At 34.3% G+C, this 18,662-nt stretch overlaps 2 protein-coding genes across 4 annotated transcripts in view; one reads left to right on the forward strand and one right to left on the reverse strand.

The window, feature by feature from the left end:
* LOC144446423 (attractin-like protein 1) overlaps positions 1-10,902 on the reverse strand; it is a 35,961-nt gene extending 25,059 nt beyond the window's left edge. Inside the window, exons 1-2 of one of the 3 annotated variants that reach the window (XM_078136182.1) lie at positions 10,739-10,902; positions 7,962-8,332 (exon numbers count right to left, since the gene is read on the reverse strand). In XM_078136182.1, the coding sequence (XP_077992308.1) occupies positions 7,962-8,212 (251 nt within the window). In that variant the 5' untranslated portion in view covers positions 8,213-8,332; positions 10,739-10,902. Of the gene's footprint in view, positions 1-7,961; positions 8,333-10,151; positions 10,283-10,698 lie in introns of those variants that run through there. The other 2 variants (XM_078136181.1, XM_078136183.1) reach the window with 2 other exon arrangements.
* Positions 10,903-11,898: 996 nt separating this feature from the next.
* LOC144446791 (attractin-like protein 1) overlaps positions 11,899-18,662 on the forward strand; it is a 61,208-nt gene continuing 54,444 nt past the window's right edge. The window contains exon 1 of the mRNA XM_078136626.1: positions 11,899-12,137. Within this exon, the coding sequence (XP_077992752.1) occupies positions 11,899-12,137 (239 nt within the window). The remainder of the gene's footprint in view (positions 12,138-18,662) is intronic.

Here is an 18,662-nt window from a genome sequence, read left to right on the forward strand (position 1 = left end):
TGTATTCATACCAGTCCAAATCTTAAAAGCCTATCTATAAAATATTTTGAGTTTGGTTTTGTTGAGACCATTCAGTTTCTCCCTCTTTGTTCTTGAAATATGTACTTTGAAATATAGGAAGTCTAGTCTGGATGCCAACGTGGGGGTCACTTTGTTGTAAATGGTAACGATACTGTATACAATGTAGGAACTTGACTACAGGAAGTCATGTTTCATAAGATTGTACATTGTACATTGTACATTTCAAACTCTATGCATACATGTAGATTTCTTTTTCCTTGTTATACTCATATCGATAAATACATTACTATCAAACTTATTATGTGTATTATAAGGCATGTCGTTATCAATACATGTAGCTTACAGGGAAGCCTGACTACAATTTTTACAAGAATCCCCAGTTTTCAGGGACACAACTAACAAAATGTAATTATAACGCATCAATATTTTGTGAAAAACAATATTTTTTTTGAGTTATGGTATTAAACAAATTCTTTCTTTCCTTTCTGAGTGTGAGGGAAATATAAAATAATGCCAATGGCGTTGTAGCACAAATGTTACTGAAATCATAGAGTGTGGAGAAGCCACTGTCTATGTTGTTATTACAAATGTATAATAACAGGATGTTTCTTTCAGTATGTATAGATCTACCAAGTAGTTTTTTTAGTTTAAACTTTAAATAATCTGTGATTATATAAATGATAACATACAAATGTAATACATGCAGTTTACACTACTGAACACTTATTGATCTGATAGAAAATCACTCCTTTTGGACTTAACTTGTATTTCACCGTGATCTGATCACTTTCCTTTGGGCCTTGAACAAATTTACATCTACACAAAACTAGTGATATCCTCACCAAATATGGTAATTGGTCAAAAGATTTTTGACTAAAATTGTTCACATTTACATAGATTGCACAAGTACAATGTGCACACACACACACACACACACACACACACACACACACACACACACACACCCCCACACATACACACACAGCACACACACACTCACACACAGACATACACACAGCGCGCGCACACACACACACTCACACACACACACACTCACACACGCGCACGCACACGCACACACACACACACACACACACACACACACACACACACACACACATAAACACACACACACACACACATCACCACGCTTACAGGTACATGTATAGTACAACTTTGAGTACAACAAAAAAGATCGGTTTACAAGTCAACTGGAGAACTGTATTTATCATACTTGGTATAATGCATCATCATAAACCACAGCATCTTTTATGGCACCATCCAAGACACACTAACAGTTGCTTCAACAGACTAGAAATATGTGCTGTGGCTTGCCAGAATGGGTACAATGCTGTCAGACTATATCTGGGCAAATCATAAGGAGTAGGACTATAGTACAACATTGGAGAGATTTATTGAATATTCAATCATATTCTGAGTCTGGCTCTTGATTGCAGAGGTATCAAACTACCGGTACATGTAATGATGTATATTGACAGAGAGAAAAATATTGCTGTAACATTCACAGGACTGACACATGTAAAGGTCTTTGTTGTTGACTGAAGTATAACTTTAAACAAACAAAAGTGTTACATATAGTTGTACAAACAATGGAATCCTTGACAAGTAAGATATGTCAGATTAGAACACTGATCAGACAAAATGTCATAACATCATACTGTACTTATTAAAGATTATACGTAAGATTCATTTTTTTTTCTTCCATAAGGAAGAGATGTATTTAGTGGGTGGAAGTCTGTGTGTGTCTGTCTGTGTGTCTGTCTGTCTGTCTGTGTCATCGTTTTCTCCGTAACGGCTTGCTCAATTCAAACGAAATTTTGAAGACGTATTCCGTAGAGTAATGGCAAGACTTGATTAGGTTTTGGTAAAATTGTCGTGAATATTAATGAGCAATTGACGTAATTAATGGTTTTGGTAATTAGGCTATATCTCAAGAATGCTCGCTTCAAATTCATTATAACTTGGTACACACATTTGCGATACCAAAGCGCACCTGTCCTGAAAATATTACTGATGTGGCTTTTAGTTTTAATAAGTTATTCTTATTGGCATATTTTCGGTAGGCCACAAAAAGAAAAAAATAGTTTCTGGTCAGGAAATGTTGTCTAAAGTGGTGCGGCTTTATCACCATTTTCTAAAACACGACTGGCTCAATTCAAAACGAAATTTATTGCATGTGTTCTGTAGGGTAGTGACAAGAACTGATTAGGTGTCAGTAAACATCCATGAATATTAACAAGTAATTGACATAATTAATGGTTTTCGGTACTTAGGCTATATCTCAAGAATGCACGCTTTAAATTCAATATAATTTGATACATATGTATATTTGCAATACCAAAGCGCACATGTCCTAAAAATGTTATTGATGTAGCTTTTAGTTTTAATAAGTTATTGGCATATTTTTGTAGGCCACTAAAAAGGAAAAAATTGTTTCTTGTCAGGAAATGTTGTCTAAAGTGGTGCGACAATGCGTTTATTTTTTTTTTTACATCCACAACAAACGTTAATCAATCTACTTTAATATCATTACAGTTACTGTTCTTTTTATTTAGTACTTTACAGCAAGTGTGTATGTGGGGCAGATGTCAGGCTAGTTCATGATTAGTTTTCAGTTGTCTTCACTGGTGGCAATTAATGTAGGGTGAGTTACTTTTGTGTTTTCCCTTTCATCTGCAGACTGAATTGGCTTACGGAAGAAAAAATTAACGCAGGAAGGGGTGGGCGCTGACCAGAAACAATTTTTTTTGGCCTTTAAAACTCTTTCTACGGGTTTTTATGAATCATGACTTCTAGTGAATTGAGAGTGATGTATTGAAACTGAAAGTCAATGTATCAAAGCCATGGAGGACATATCAGTGTTTTGCTTAAGGGGTATTAAACTTTGTGAAATGTCCGCATTACACATATGCAACTAGGAAATTAGTTGCATACTGCATGTCCGTTTTTTCAAATTTTCAGGCTACAGACAACAGAAGAGTTTCAGACAACAATCCATTCTTGTCATACATAAATGCTATACAGCCATACAATGTATAGATGATGTAGGCTTGGTGTTTCACTCATGGGACATTATGCTTTTGACACAGAGCTAGACATATTTCGACTCTAGACTAACAATAACAGAGACACAATAAACATAGCAGGATCCTTTGCCCAATCACATCGAAACTGATTCTAATGAAAACATTTCACATGGACTTGATGATTTTGAATGGCTGCAATAGTTTATTTTCTAACTGATAATCACCATTTCAACTTTCCCCACTGTGCATGGCACCTATGCAATTGTTTCTTTTGCATTAGAAGTTGTCTGAGGGTGTGTAATAAATGTCATGCTGTATGAGTGAAAAACCAAGCCTACATCATTTTAGCTGTAAATGTCATGTTGTATGAGTGAAACACCAAGCCTACATCATTTTCGCTGTAAATGTCATGTTGTATGAGTGAAACACCAAGCCTACATCATTTTCGCTGTAAGAACTTACTGATTCATTCATTGCCATGACTCAAGCCTTTTCAAGTAAATATTTACTTCATGACTTAGCACACACCTTTCTTCTTGAAACACTTCAAAGAGGAAGTTATGTCAAACACTAAATACTTTACCTTCATAATCAATTACATAGTGATGTCATCGCAGCTAATTTGCATATCTGTGATGTCATCACTGTCATTTAACATATCAATTATAGAGTTATTTGTGATCATTTACATTTTTTTGTATTTCCATGTGCAGATGTGACATCGCTTTCCAGTCAGTATGTAGTTTTTATTTATAGAGTTACTATACAAGTTTGTTATTATTTACACTACTTTCAAAATTTTGGATTCTGTGTACTTTGGTGTCCAGTATGGAAACGGCCAACTTTGTGCGACTAAATATGTTATCAATGAAATAGAAACAAAAATACACACACAGAAAGACCAATAGTTTTTTTTGAAGTAGAGGATACCCTGATGGTTCTATGCAATTATTTTTACTGTTTTGACTAATTATTGCTTTTATAGTTTTTTCATTTGTCCAGAAACAGTGAAGGGAGTGTCCTCATGAATATTCTTCATTGATTGGTTTGTTTTTTTAATTATGCAATATTTTTCTGAGGTGTTATAAATTATTCATTTGCTTGCTATGCTTTGTTGAGCTTTGTTTCTATCAATTCCTTGCAACCTGCCTACCTCGCTATGTTTAAGCTTTGTTTTATATATATATATCAATCCATGCTATAATCGATTGCAGCAACACATCTGTAATGGAAATTAGAACCCAAGAACAATCTAAATTTATGAACGAAGATTTTCAAAATTACCTCAAAAAGAATATTTACAGTGAGTTCAAATGATGATTTTATTACTAATAGCTTTGGAAAATTCACTTAGACTAATTATCATCTTTGTATTCAATACAGTTTTTTTTACTGTAGTTTTGTGTTTTATATCTGATAGTTTTGTTTTCATTGTTTCTGTATGTTGTTTTTGATCCTAGATAATGAATTTTTGACATTATTTACCATGTCAAATAAAATATACTACATGTACGAATATATGCTATGCTATATGTATCTGCTATGCTATGCTATGACATGCTAGTGTAGTATAGTGTAGTGTAGTGTAGTGTAGTATGGTGTGGTGTGGCGTAGCATAGCAAAGCATACATGCTACGCTATGCCACACCACACCCCACCATGCCACACCACACCACACTACACTACCACTACACTACACTACACTACTACTACACTACACTAAACTAGCTACACTACACTACACTACACTAAACTACACTACACTACACTACACCATACCATACATGTACTATACAAAATGTACTACTATACTATTGTACATGTACATCATGTAATATTTTACTGTACTGTTCTGTACTGTACTAAACTGCACTATACTATACTTGCAACCTGTCATTATAGTAGATTCATATCTATAAATATTAATAAACCTGAACAGTTCATGACACATAGTCCTTCCTACATGTACCTCCATGCTGACACACACTGGTACACACACCTTTATCATTACTTCCTTGTCTAACCTTCTACATACATATACAGTACACTTTACAATCGTTTGTCTCTAACTCAACAGAATGTAATGATAACATTAGATAATACAATGTATATGATAACATCTTCCAAATAGCATAGATTTCACATTATCCCTACCCGTCAATATCAAATTTGAACACAGATATTATCACACATGTACTGCCATGAGAAAATCTCCCCACCTATGATTGCACTGGTGATGACGTACCATTGTACCAATACAATAAACAGACAGACACCTTGGTTTGTTTTGCCCAACATTATTAATCTCTAAGGTGCCAGTCACAGGTGTGTAAAAGTTCAAAGGTCAATCTTTTATAACAGGATTTGGTCTGACAGGTTTTAATGAGTGAAGGATATACACAGCATACATAGTGACAAAACATAAACATACCAGTACCATGCCCAGACTGGTGACTGAAAGGGCTGTACATTTTTAGGAAGGAACTACAGTTACTAATAAATAGAGCTTAAGTACAAATGTACTGGTAATGAATAAATGAAGTCATGTGAACAGAAATTCAAAAAATAATGATCTGAGAGACATGTGACAAATACAGAGTCTGTTTCTGAAATATTTAGACAGCCATGTTGTAATGATTTAAAACATTCTCCTTGGTATAAATAGATTTGGCATGACGTCAGGGATCTTCAAACGAGTACCGGTACACCCATACAGTGCCCGATCTTGTTCAATCCTATCTGGACATGTCAAATACCAAATATTAAACTTCAACAGTTCGCTGCAGCTATTCTGATATTCATGGGTTTTCATAACATTGACAGAATTATACACAAGGTTATTACCACGATTTTACTTATTTTTCTTTAAATCAAAGAAAACTTTCATATTTATAAGTTTTCATTTTTTCACTGACAAAACAGGCTGGCTGTTTTCTTAGGAGAAATATTTCAATGACTTTTACGGAGATGTAAGAATGTCATGCTCCACTTCATTTCAACTGAATGAGGGCTATCAACGACACTATTAAAGACAGTGAACAATTTAGTAAAGTACTGTTATACAATGTATTTACAGTATGGAGCCAATACTCTCCTGTTACATAAAATAAAACAATCAGGTTTCCGATAACCTGACTGATGCTAGTTTTAAGCCATGGATGATAAGGCAAAAAAGAAAGAAAAAGAATTGTTTCTGGTCATGACATTCGGTCTAAATTTGTGCAACGACACAATTTTTTTTTTAATTCTCAACAAACCTGTCTCTCAATCTACTATTTATGGCAGTTACTATTCTTTTTATTTAGACGTACAATGTACATGTACTTTGTAGCAAGTGTGTATGTGGGGCAGATGTCATTTGCTTGTTCATTTAATAATACATGTATCTCTGCGGTTGTCTTCACTCAGTGAAGTAGCAATTAATGTAGATTATGGGGGGGGGGGGGGGGGGGGGGGAGTGTATTTTTGTGTTTCCCCCTGGATCTGCAGACTGCATGGGCTAGACAAACACAAAACACACTACACAGAAGAAAAATTCTCTTTTTTGGGGCTATACATTTTTTAAACATTTGAAACAAAAAGTTCAGAAATTCTTTGTCTTCTTGACCTTCATGTATGTCTGTTTTCTTTCCTCTGCCATGTCTGTACATACATGTACATGTATACTATCACAGAAGGGGTATTCTGACCGACATTTCATTTGTTTTTGGGTCAAAGCAATATTTTCTAAAAATGAAAACAATTAAAAAGGTAAAGTTAAAGAAAATTTTAAAAATACAATCCCGACCTACTTACCCTATATCCTGAGGCCATGTTTTATTTCAGGAACACATAATTATTTTTTTCTTTTGCCTTTTGATACAGTTCTACAATATATATGAAGTACGTGTATACTAATATTGAGGACCCTGGCAACTGACAAGGGGAAGTCGGACAAAACTGGTACAGTTTCCCCGCACAACCTACATTTGTACAATAATACTGTTTTGGCAACCTGGTGACTGGGAAACTCCACAGGTTAATCCTTTCTCCCAAAGTGGTATTATTTTTAAAACTACACATGTACTACATTGGGAGAAAGAGGATTATATTTTACCTGTACGTGTACTGGAATACTGCCCTTGGAAAAGACAAAATTTAACACAGTACATATATATAGTACATATACATGCATTTTGTGGAAATTACTGGAATACAGGTAAATACTGTACTATCATTCGTAAGGAGGAAATATAAAAAAAAAAATATTTCACGGTCATATGCTAGTACACTTCCTTATTCATGAGACTGACAAACCTGACGACAGTACTTACAATAACTGAATTATGCCAATATATACAGACAGTGACTCCCATCGCCACCTTCTTCATTATAATTCCTATGATACATTCAAATCCCAGACTGTTTCTATTTTGCAGTCAGAATGAATCCTATTGAGTTCACGGCCAGTCTCTTAATTACTTCTGACTAACATCATTTTTGTAGACTTCTCATTAAAGCTTTTATGAATAGCAGGAATTACATAATAAAACGTACAAACCACAAAGGTGTTTCTAAAGTTAGACTATTGGCTTTGTTATATAAAAACGTTCGTGAGACTGCACTATTTATATCACAACGACACACGCTGCCTTTTATTTCTTCATAATGTTTATCAAGTATTTTTTTATAATGAGTCATTTTACAGAAAAAATATGTAGCTTTTTGTTTGTTAGTGTTCACAAACTTCGCATACTCCTCAAGTACATAACACACCTACCTGAAACACTGACATACAGCAAAACAAATATCTCTTTACTTCGAAGAGTTTGACTGCTGTATTTACATATATTTCAAAACTCACACTCATGTGATATTAAAATTAGAATTACGTGAAATAAAGTGTGTACTTACTTCACTCTGCCACCACAGTGTTCACAATTGTCCCCAGCCCAGCCTGGTTCACATTCACATAAATTATCAATACACTCCCCTTCATAGCAGTCCCAATCCCCTACACACTCCTCGGAATACACAATATTTACAATAGTAAACAACACAACTAAAACTGCTAATATTTTGGTCCAATTTATCCAATTTCTTGGTGTAATCCTCCGTAAAGTGTGATCAGATCTCAAGAAATGTAAGTTCGTCATGTCCGCCATGTCTGCTTTATCTCTGCTTTGAGGTTATCAGCTGTCCAATCTCATGCTCCACCAATAGAGGTCTCCGTAAAATACCATTATCGTCCAGTTCATGTACACCTTTTGTTTTGATGCTACGACCTTGAGAAGTTAATAAAATTAAAATAATATTAAAATTCACAATCCTCTCCAAAAAAAAAAATTCCTTCAATAAAACAAATTTAATAAAAGATAATTTCCTGATTGCAAGTCACACCAAAAAAAAAAAAAAAAAATATCAAAGAATAAAAACATAAAACATTAACTTAAGTTATGAGGAAGTTTTAACATTTTTTTTCTTACAGGTACTAAAAACATACTCAAAATCTAAAATGTCCGAATCTTGACTAATTTTTAAATGAACTAATTTCATCATTCCAAATCTATTAATAATTTTTTGACAATATGAATTCATAATCATAGAACGTAATGTGTGGAAATGTGCTCATGAGGAATCAACCATGAATGGTACAAAAGTTTCATGGAAAAAGTGAAAATAACAGTAAAAAATGTGACTGGCCATCTCTGAAAGGAGGTGTATCAGTGCAATATACTTAGTATTGATTATTAGTTGTACATGACATCAACAGAATTCAATCTATCATTCTATGGTTAATATTTAATCTAAGTTACATATAACTGTAATCCATTGATAGAGCTATGTCACCATGATTAGTATATACCAAAGTAGCATACAACATACATGTCACAGACCCTCTAATAAAGTAGTCTGTCAGGTACACTATGACGGCACGCCCTCAAACACCGGTCAACCGACTGGTGAAAGACAGAGCAACACAATATATCTTATGTACAGTCTATCTATAAAGGTATTCAGACTGTGTAACATTGGACTGTAAATTAATATATATATCAATTTGTGTCATTCTGTCCTCACTGGTCTGTTGCTGATGTCACAGGACAGCACAACACCCAAACATGTCTGACTAAAAATATCATTTGTTGTGACAGTACATATAGCTTAGACTGAACGATTTGTGTCATTGTTGGCACGCCTGGTAAACTGAAATGCTTACAAGTATGTACACAACGATGGGGGGGGGGGGGCAACAGGCTGGGGGCCATGGGCCTGCTCCTCTTGTACATACATGTAGCTACCACCGAACTAGATCTGAGCATGGAAATATAATGGCTGATACTTCCATGATCTAAGGTATGTGGTACATGTCAGTTTGGTGTCCTGTACCCCATAATCATTTGCCAAGCCATTGCAAAAATCTAACATTCTTGGGGGTGGGGTGGGGGGTGGGGTGTTCAAATTTTTGCATCACTATTTTATCATAGTGTATACTTTCATGAACCTGAGCCTGTACATGTACATGTATAACCACATAAAATATCATAATTTCTGTGTTTGGGATGTGATTTCTATTTTCACTTTAAAATAGTTGGATTTTGCACATATTAATAGTATTTGTTATTTGAAGAAAGTTTAAGTTCAAAGGTCACGTTGATCATCATCATCATATGACTTTGCTAGAGGCAGTAAGTACTTAAAATCTACCCAAATTCCTTAGTCATCCCCTCCACCTCCCCACAGAGGAGACAGTAGTAGACTGTATGTCAGCTTCTAATGCCTGATTTCCTGGAGGGTCTATGGTCAACTCTAGCAAAAACACAGATCATCATCATTAGTATTGTCATTGCCAATACCACCACCACCATCACCAAATCATGGATGTATTTGGTGAGATCAAATTCAACACAACACACAGTTGTCATCACCACTATTATTGTGACCGGTCTTTGTTGACACCATCATTATATAATCACTTTACCGTGGTCTGTGTCGAACTGTTGTTACACATCAGATCAGACTTCAGTACATATTCCCTCTACCATATTCACACAGAGTGACTGTACGTACATCATGTACATGTACCTCTGGTTTTAAACTCACCTTTACCACTGATGTGTTATGTACAACAACCATATAATACACCAGCAAAAGAGAGAGAGAGCACTCACACTCACGCCAAATATAACCACGATCACACAGTCAGTTACAGTCGCACTATATTGATTACGAACCATTGCCAGATATGGCACAGATGGTACCACTGTGTATCACCCCAGGAAATGTTTCCTGGAATATTTATAACCTATAAATAACACCTTTGAAAATGACTCGCAAATTTGAGTCCACTTCCGCGAGACAAACGCACGGAAAAACTACGATATCGTTGACTCTGGAACCGCGTACATTGTACATTGACACTGACATTGTCGTTTCTGACGGGCGGCGACGACGACAATGTCATTTCTCTTTAGACACTGGGGCTAATTTGTACCAAGTTTCAACAGGCACTCACAAATTTGTCGTAAAAATATTCCCAAGATATACGAGAGCGATTCGATTCATAATTATCTGTTGTGATGAGGTATAACATGGACAATCAGACGACTAACCCTCCCTAAACACCTTAATAGCAACAATCGATACTTACCTATCAGTGTCACAGTCACTGGCTATCACATCAACCTTACCGTCTAATAGTTCAACACGTGTTAAAAACGCGTTTTATCCTCGATCCTTCACAGCGGCTGCTATATACGATATACTACAATAACAATCAACTTCTCTCACGTGGCATTTTTCGCGGATTTCGACCTAAGTGTAATCAAAACATCGTAAACCCGACAGTCACTGGTCAACTGGCTAAACAAATTGCGTCTAAAATTGAAAGTAGCGCCCTCTTTAGCTAGCTTAACAACATTCACTTCCGGGTAATAAATTTATTGAAAGAGAATTTTTTTATGGTCTATAAATTCTATTGTGCTATCAGAATTTGAAGTACAAGATTTATTTGAATGATGTAGTCTTTATATAGAATAAGTATAAAGGTGAAAAGTTTATAGCAATGCTTATTAATTTTCCTAACAAGCTTTGATATTCAAGAACTGTAAGAAATTATGCATTTTGTTTACTAATATAAATGTACAATTTTAAACTCAGATTCTGTCTATAAATATATCTAATCGCAATTAAATAAATAGTCATGATAATATTGTTTAGTGATAATTTATATTTCAATATTAGGTAAATATTGAAGGAATCTACTAGTATCTGTTTCTTCAGAAAGGATGTCTGTTTTTATTTACATAAACCCCTACCACATATTCCGATTCCATACTTTCTATTCTTTTAAAATAGTTAATTTAACTTCTCCCATGCCACAGTACAGCATCTCTCTTTTGCCATGTACAGTGTTTTGAACAAAGCAGGTGATTGAAAACTGCGTGATGAAGTCATTTCATATCTAAAGTGCATTCTATAATTAAACCTTACAATAATACATCCTTGTTATGTGCCTAATCATAGGGCTATTTTGGGGTTCTGTGCATGACAGGTCGCGTCTTCCTCTGCACTGATGTACATCATTACACTTTGGCAATGATAGATCGTGCATGTATAGGTACCAAAAAAATAAAAGTAAAAATAAAAACGAAATTTGTAAATATGTGATCAGTACAGGCAAAATACAAAAGATTTAAGATGGTGAACCGTTCTGAAAATCAATCTAAATGTATAAATGATCATGATGGCAGTTTTTTGTAAACTTTCGAAAGTTATTCTGAGGTTATCGGAAGGTTTCGATAACGATCGGTTACTTTCGGATATGCAAATCGTGTAGGTAATATCCAACATGGCGGACGTGATGTACCTTGATTTCTTTCTAGCCAAGTCGAAATTTAGGCGAACACTAATAGAATTTAAAAGAATTTTTACAGTTTTAGTCATTTTTATCGTAGTTATAGACTCAACCTCTGCTAGTTCGTGTTCGAAAGACTCAGACTGTGACCGGGGAACGTGTGAATCAAGATCGTGTGTATGCGATCATGGATGGGGAGGCGACAAATGTGATCACTGTGGTGGCCGAGTCAAGTAAGTGATGAAACTCAAAATATAACGAAAAAAATGATGAAAAAAAATTGTACTTTGATCTTAAAAGTCGAAAAGAAATCAATATTACCTAAATTATTTTTGAGCAATTTATCATATGGAAAACTGTTCTGAAATTCATATATTTGTTTGTTATTGATGTTTTGTGCGACAAAATATTTTTTGAATGAATGTGATCGGAATATAATCAATAACAACACGATGCTAAAATCGCAAGTTAAAGTTACAGATTAATTCTGTGTATCTCTCTCCTGATAGTTTCATTGTTGCAGATCTTGACACATAGTTATGACATACTTTGTATATATTAACGCATTTCTTCACCGTGAAATCGTTATCTCGTACAGATCATTGTATATGCCATACTTTTGGTTACTTCCGGATTGAATTTGAGCGACAGAGCAATGTTTATTTACTTGTTGTAACATACTTTTTCACTTGACATGAATTTGTTTTTGAAAGAGTGTTATTTTATACGCCTCCACGTAATGATTATGTCTAGATAATTCTTGATTTATTTTCCCTACGATGAAATCATTATGTGTTGTTGTGTTTTTTTTTGAAACTTGTAAGTCACCAAAATATTCGGGTAACAGTACACTAGTCCTCCTTGCAGACGATGCACTCGCTCAAAAGGGACGACTTGCTCCGTTTACGTCTGCAAGCAGAACTAGGAGCAGGGTAACAGCAATTTTGTGTGTGCATCACTAGAAGTTGTTGTGCGTCATTGCCACATCAAATTACATGTAGTTAGTAGGTCACACTGATCTTGCTACCTTTTCCATGTCCTCAAAATCTGTGTCCATACCTGCGATAAATATTTCACAATATTATCAAATATTCATGCTCTTGTCCAAGTTGCAGCAATTTATGCTTCATAAATTCAATGCCACGATAATGTAATTTTCCATTATTAGCCCCACTTTATTGTTGTTACTTCCATGGTAATGCAAGTAAATACGTCATACTTGTCATTGCAAAGGCCCAATTGAGGTAGATAAAAGTATGTACACACCATCAGCAAATAGGGCTAAAATGTTATTATTAAAGTCTATCTGAAAAGGGAAGACATTTTATTGCTCTGTGTTAGTTTTTTTTAGTCCATTTAGTGATTTGTTAGAAAGTGTACCTGAGGTCCTTATATATTTTACTAAAGTTTCCCCCCCCCCCCCCAGTACAAGGAATATAAATCTACATGTATGCAAGTGTTACGAGAGACAATAATCTCTCTATTGTCAGTGTTTTTGCTAACATACATGTATTCAGGAACCCCAGTAACAGAAAAGGGGAAAAGTTGGTCTCAGATTCATCATCTTTATACTCATAAAGGGAAACAGGTAAATGTAGCATAGTTTCCCATAGGATCTACCATACCGTAACTCTTTGGGGAGTCAGGTAAAATGACTGGAGGTATACTCTTGTAGATTTTACCTATTTACCCCCTTAGCAAAAATACTGATTGTCTTTGGTTTTACCACAACAGTAGATTCCCTCTCAACTGTGTTTTAGTTTTCTGTGATTTCCTTAACTATATATGGTTCTAGCATTCCCCAAACTCTTGTTAAAACATTGTAATTTCATTCAAAGAAGGCTGATGACATTTGATTTGCTAATTACTAGTTGACAGTGGCATATCTTGAACAACTGATTGATGAATAAGATCAAAGTATTCAAAGATTACCTGAGTTTCAGTGATTTGGAACAGGTCACAGGTGTGAGTTTTATAGCAGGTATGAACTCCTACATTTACCTGTGTGTAAAGGATAATGTATGAGGAATAATCCCTTGAGCTCTAATGCATGCATGCTAGGTTGTGAACAGAATGAAGTGACATTATACAAAGAAATATAGATATTACCGGAATATACACATGAACTTATTAATGATGTATATAGTTCACAAAGTGTAATCCTTGTCTAACACTAATAGTAATATAGAAGGATGTCCTTGTCAAATATAGAAGTATGTATTAAATTGTATTGCCAGTTTCATACATATGTAAATACATATAAGTAAAACTTTAAAGCTACCCATTGTTATTGATGATCAAATCTAAATAAACACTTTAGATGGCATTATAAGTGTTAAGTTGCCACTCTAAAATATTCCTTTTAAGATGTATCATTAGTACATACCTGTTGGAGAGTGTTGCCTAATGCAGTATTTGACATCAAATTTAGAAGTCTGTCTACGAAAACCGACACGTTCAAATACTATTAGTATTTTCAAGGGATTTAAAGGAAAAGAGAATTCAGCTGTATTTCCTAGATCTAATTTTCACTGATTTAGGAAGCTATAGTTGCATTGTATGAATAAGAGTATTTTCAAGGGATTTTTTAAAGTTGAAAACCACGTCAATGAAAACAGTGTAATTAAGTATTTCACATTATGTAATTATAAATTATCTGTATTTTCATCCAGTATCAAATATGTGTTGTCATGTCATCAATATTCGACAAATACATAAATGTATATTACACAGGAGTAAAATGCTTTACAATATGTAAATTGTACAAATCTATGTTATCTAACAGTTTCTTGAGAAAAATAGTCATACATGTACATGATGTAGTCTTAGCATACACTGCCATCAGTATAATTATATTATTTCATTCACCAATGCCGTCAAATTAAATTTACTCACCAGTTTCATTCATGTCGATAAATATGTATATAAAGGCTATGTATTGATCATGATCAAACGCACATAAATCTATTGAGCAATATTTAAGTTTCCTTTCTAAAAATAAATCTGTTGAATGTATTATTACTTACATGTAGTTTTTGAGAGTGTATACATTTGTATCTGACAAAAATTGTAATATTCTATCATAGAAAATAGTTTGTTTTAATATTGTACTCTTATCTGATTAAAATCCGATGTAGTGGACACGGCACAATTTCTTTTGGCTGTTATGTTTACTGTCATTTGTTCTTTTGTGAGTGCTCATTACATACATCTGACAGTAAATTTGTACCATCGTTTTTTCCAAGCCACACGAGAGCTCTGAGTGAATTCACGCAATGAAAACTCTTAATGTACCAAAACATACAGGTACAGTACATGTACTTCACAGTGTTCTGTTCAAAAAGAGCACGGGTACAAAGTGCAGACAACGATGTTATCGTTATTGTTTGGTGGATCTTTTTCTTTCAATTTCAAATGTTGAGTGGTATAATTACTGTAAGATGGATTCTGGTTGGCTACTCGTAAGTATGAGATTGAGTGCGGGAAAACCTATGGTATCGTGTCAGATGTACATTGTAACGAGTGCTCACAAATGAACAAACGACAGTAAACACACCTGCCAAAAAGAAAGCGTGCCATGTACATTGTACACTACATCGGATTGTAATCAGATTGATACTGTAATGTGCAGTGTACTATGTGTTCCTATATCAACTGTTACATGTACAGTATGTGTCTGTGTCATCAGTACAACTTGGCACCACTGCCATTACAAATTAGCAATAGTTATAATGCACTGCAAAGTAAGTCTACAGAGCTAATCTCAAAATCTACCTATTATAACATTTTGTTAGATAAATCATAACACACACTTCATGGCTATAGTAACATTAATTTATTCAGCGTTGTATCTTTTTTCATTATCATATCTTTTTGTCCATGATATGAATTGGTTATTTTATCTATTTATTGCATCTTTTGGTCATGACCCTCATAAATATGATGGGAAAGCAGAGTCTTCGAAATTAAAGATGCACACGTCCAGAATTAGAAAAATATGAATAAACGTTACTGTGCGAGACAGGACTAAACATGTGAAGTGCAAAATTAGATGAGAAAAACACAATGAAGGGCACAGTTACACGGTTGCCCCTAGTAACAATTTGTAAATGGACTAACTGTGGTTATCCCAAGGTCTAGTATATAATGTGTCTTTAGAGTCTGTGCGATTTGCAATTGTAATGAACCAGCGGTACTTGTCTCCAACTACACACTGTATAAAAAATGACAAGGCCACTTGAGTGTCTTGAGATTTCCCGTGATGACTGAAGGAATAAAAACATTATAGATAATATCCTGCTGTGTCACTTCTGATGTGGGAAGTCGTTTTAACAATTTACCTCAGTCAAATTATTAATTAAGGCAAGGAGATAATGAGAAATGTACAGGAAGGAAGAAATGGAAATTTCAATTCCAATTATTTTTCAGAAGCTAATCTCAAATTTTCTGCCAATGTCTCATCATGAGCGTTGTCAGGAGGTGTACCACAATGCCAACAGGCTTCTGTTATGTTTTATTTGCACCCACGATGATGCTGATGAGATGTCAATGAAAGTTTGGGATTTGTTTCAAATGAGGTTAAATTTTCATTTGGATTGATGAACGATGAATGACAATATTCACGAACATTCAACAGTCATTCATTCATTCATTCATTCATTCATTTATTCATTCAACATTCATTCTCACAAGAAAGGAAGAAGCTAAAGTTCAAATTATTACTACAATTTACATACTGCCATCATGGAACCATGCATTTCTAACCCAAATATATATTTTGTGACGATCAGATACATATATTGTAGACAGAATCTGAGTAATAACAGTTTTATGCATTATTTACATAAACCATGTCTAAAAGTAAAAATATTACAATATTGATAAACTTTATTTTAATATTGGGTCTCACTGACTAGCAAAGCTGGAAAATGTCCAAAATGTACAGATCATTTTAAATTAACAAATGACTTTATTTTTAGAATAGCCCTTAGATTTATATTAGCTTTCCAAAGAGAGTGGTGATGTCAGGTATATCAGAAGTCAGATGTCAGATATTGCCATGCAGACATTGTTAGCATCCATTGTGCTACATACATGTATATCTGTTAGGGTTACCCTATTTTTATATTTCTCATTACTTTTTCATGGCAACTATGGGTCGGTCTGTCCTGCTAACAAGCCCTTACCCAGCTTCTCTACACAATTGTCATGTTTTCAGCCCCTCCCCTTCCCCCTCCCCCCTCCCACTTGAATACACATGTAACTTCCATCATGACAAAATTGCTCTGTTTTTGAACAAGTGTCGTCATCGCCACCATAACTGTACATGTAGATGTCAACCATAGTCCAGGCACTTGCTAAATTCTTGCTGTATCACAAAATATTAAGGGCGGACGCAAATAAAAAATTTTTTTTTGGTTTGATGTTGGAGCTGGAAATTTGGGTTGGTCGGGTAATGAGAAACAAGGAAAAAAATAGGGTCGCCCTTAGACGGCACTGACCTAATAGAACTTGCAACATCTGTTGCATAAAAATATCCTTTTGATATGTGTCTATTGTATTTTTCATTCATTGACACAGCCATCATATTTAGATTTATTTGTATATTTTGTAAAAAGTTCCATATTTGTGAATTCATTTTTCCTCAACACCTATCACCATCCTCAATACCTTTCCATACGTACATGTACCATACATGCACCCCAGATTCTTTGGTAATAGTAATATGTCTACTTCGTACTATAAATTCTGAAGTTTGGAAGCTTCATTACAATTTGTAGGTTTGATGGTAAAGAATAGAGAAATGTGACTTTTTTTATAATTATTTTTTCTTAGCCCTAACAAAAAAATGTGTGATTTCAGTTACCCAACCCCCACCTAATTTTTCACTGCCGACCCTAAAGTTTTTTTTATGTGTTCAGAAAAAATAAATAAAATCGCGAAAATTGTGAAGTTTCACGAGAAATAGTACAAATGTAGATGCAGAAACTGACATCAACTTAAGAGGACAGTATAAAACTGTTCTTCCAATCTGTAATGGCTGTATATCTGATGAGAAGAAACCAATAACACAGTGACCATATGGAAAACAATGGAAAACATAATTACCTGAACTAGACGTTCACATACAAAAAAAAAATAACTACATAAATAAAAAAAATCTACCTACCCCCACCTACATGTATTCTAAAATTGACCGTAATCGGAACCATATATTTTTTTAAGCCTTAGCAGTGATATGCGTATATTGATAGAGCAGACAACTCCTTTCCTCTGTATGATGTAGCTTTGTAGGTACATATACTGAATTGTTGTGTAGTGATTTTATTCTTTATTTTTAGTGGTGTTTTTAACTGCCATAAAAATTAGCTATGTCAATACTGAATGTTGTATTTGTTTATTAAAAAGTGACAGTCTGTTATGGTACACCCCTGACAATGATCAGCAAAAATTTGGCGATTCACCTTCCAAGAAATTTTTTAACTTGCTTCACCATTCCTCTTTGGAAAGCTGACATAAATATTTAAGGGTTACTCTAAGAATGAAATTTGTAGAGATAAATATTAAATAGTATTTGAATGCTAAGTTGATATTTTATTTGTATTTCAACCAAAGCAGAAAATATGTGGTTTTCCTTGCTTGAAATTATTTTCAGAGAGTCTGAGAGAAATGAAGAATTGGCACGTATCCATACCAACCAATATATTATTATATAGTACCAATCATAAAATAATATTGAATATGTATTATTAGCATTA

The sequence above is a fragment of the Glandiceps talaboti genome, chromosome 15 (genome assembly GCF_964340395.1).
Source record: "Glandiceps talaboti chromosome 15, keGlaTala1.1, whole genome shotgun sequence".
Classification (NCBI taxonomy): domain Eukaryota; kingdom Metazoa; phylum Hemichordata; class Enteropneusta; family Spengelidae; genus Glandiceps; species Glandiceps talaboti.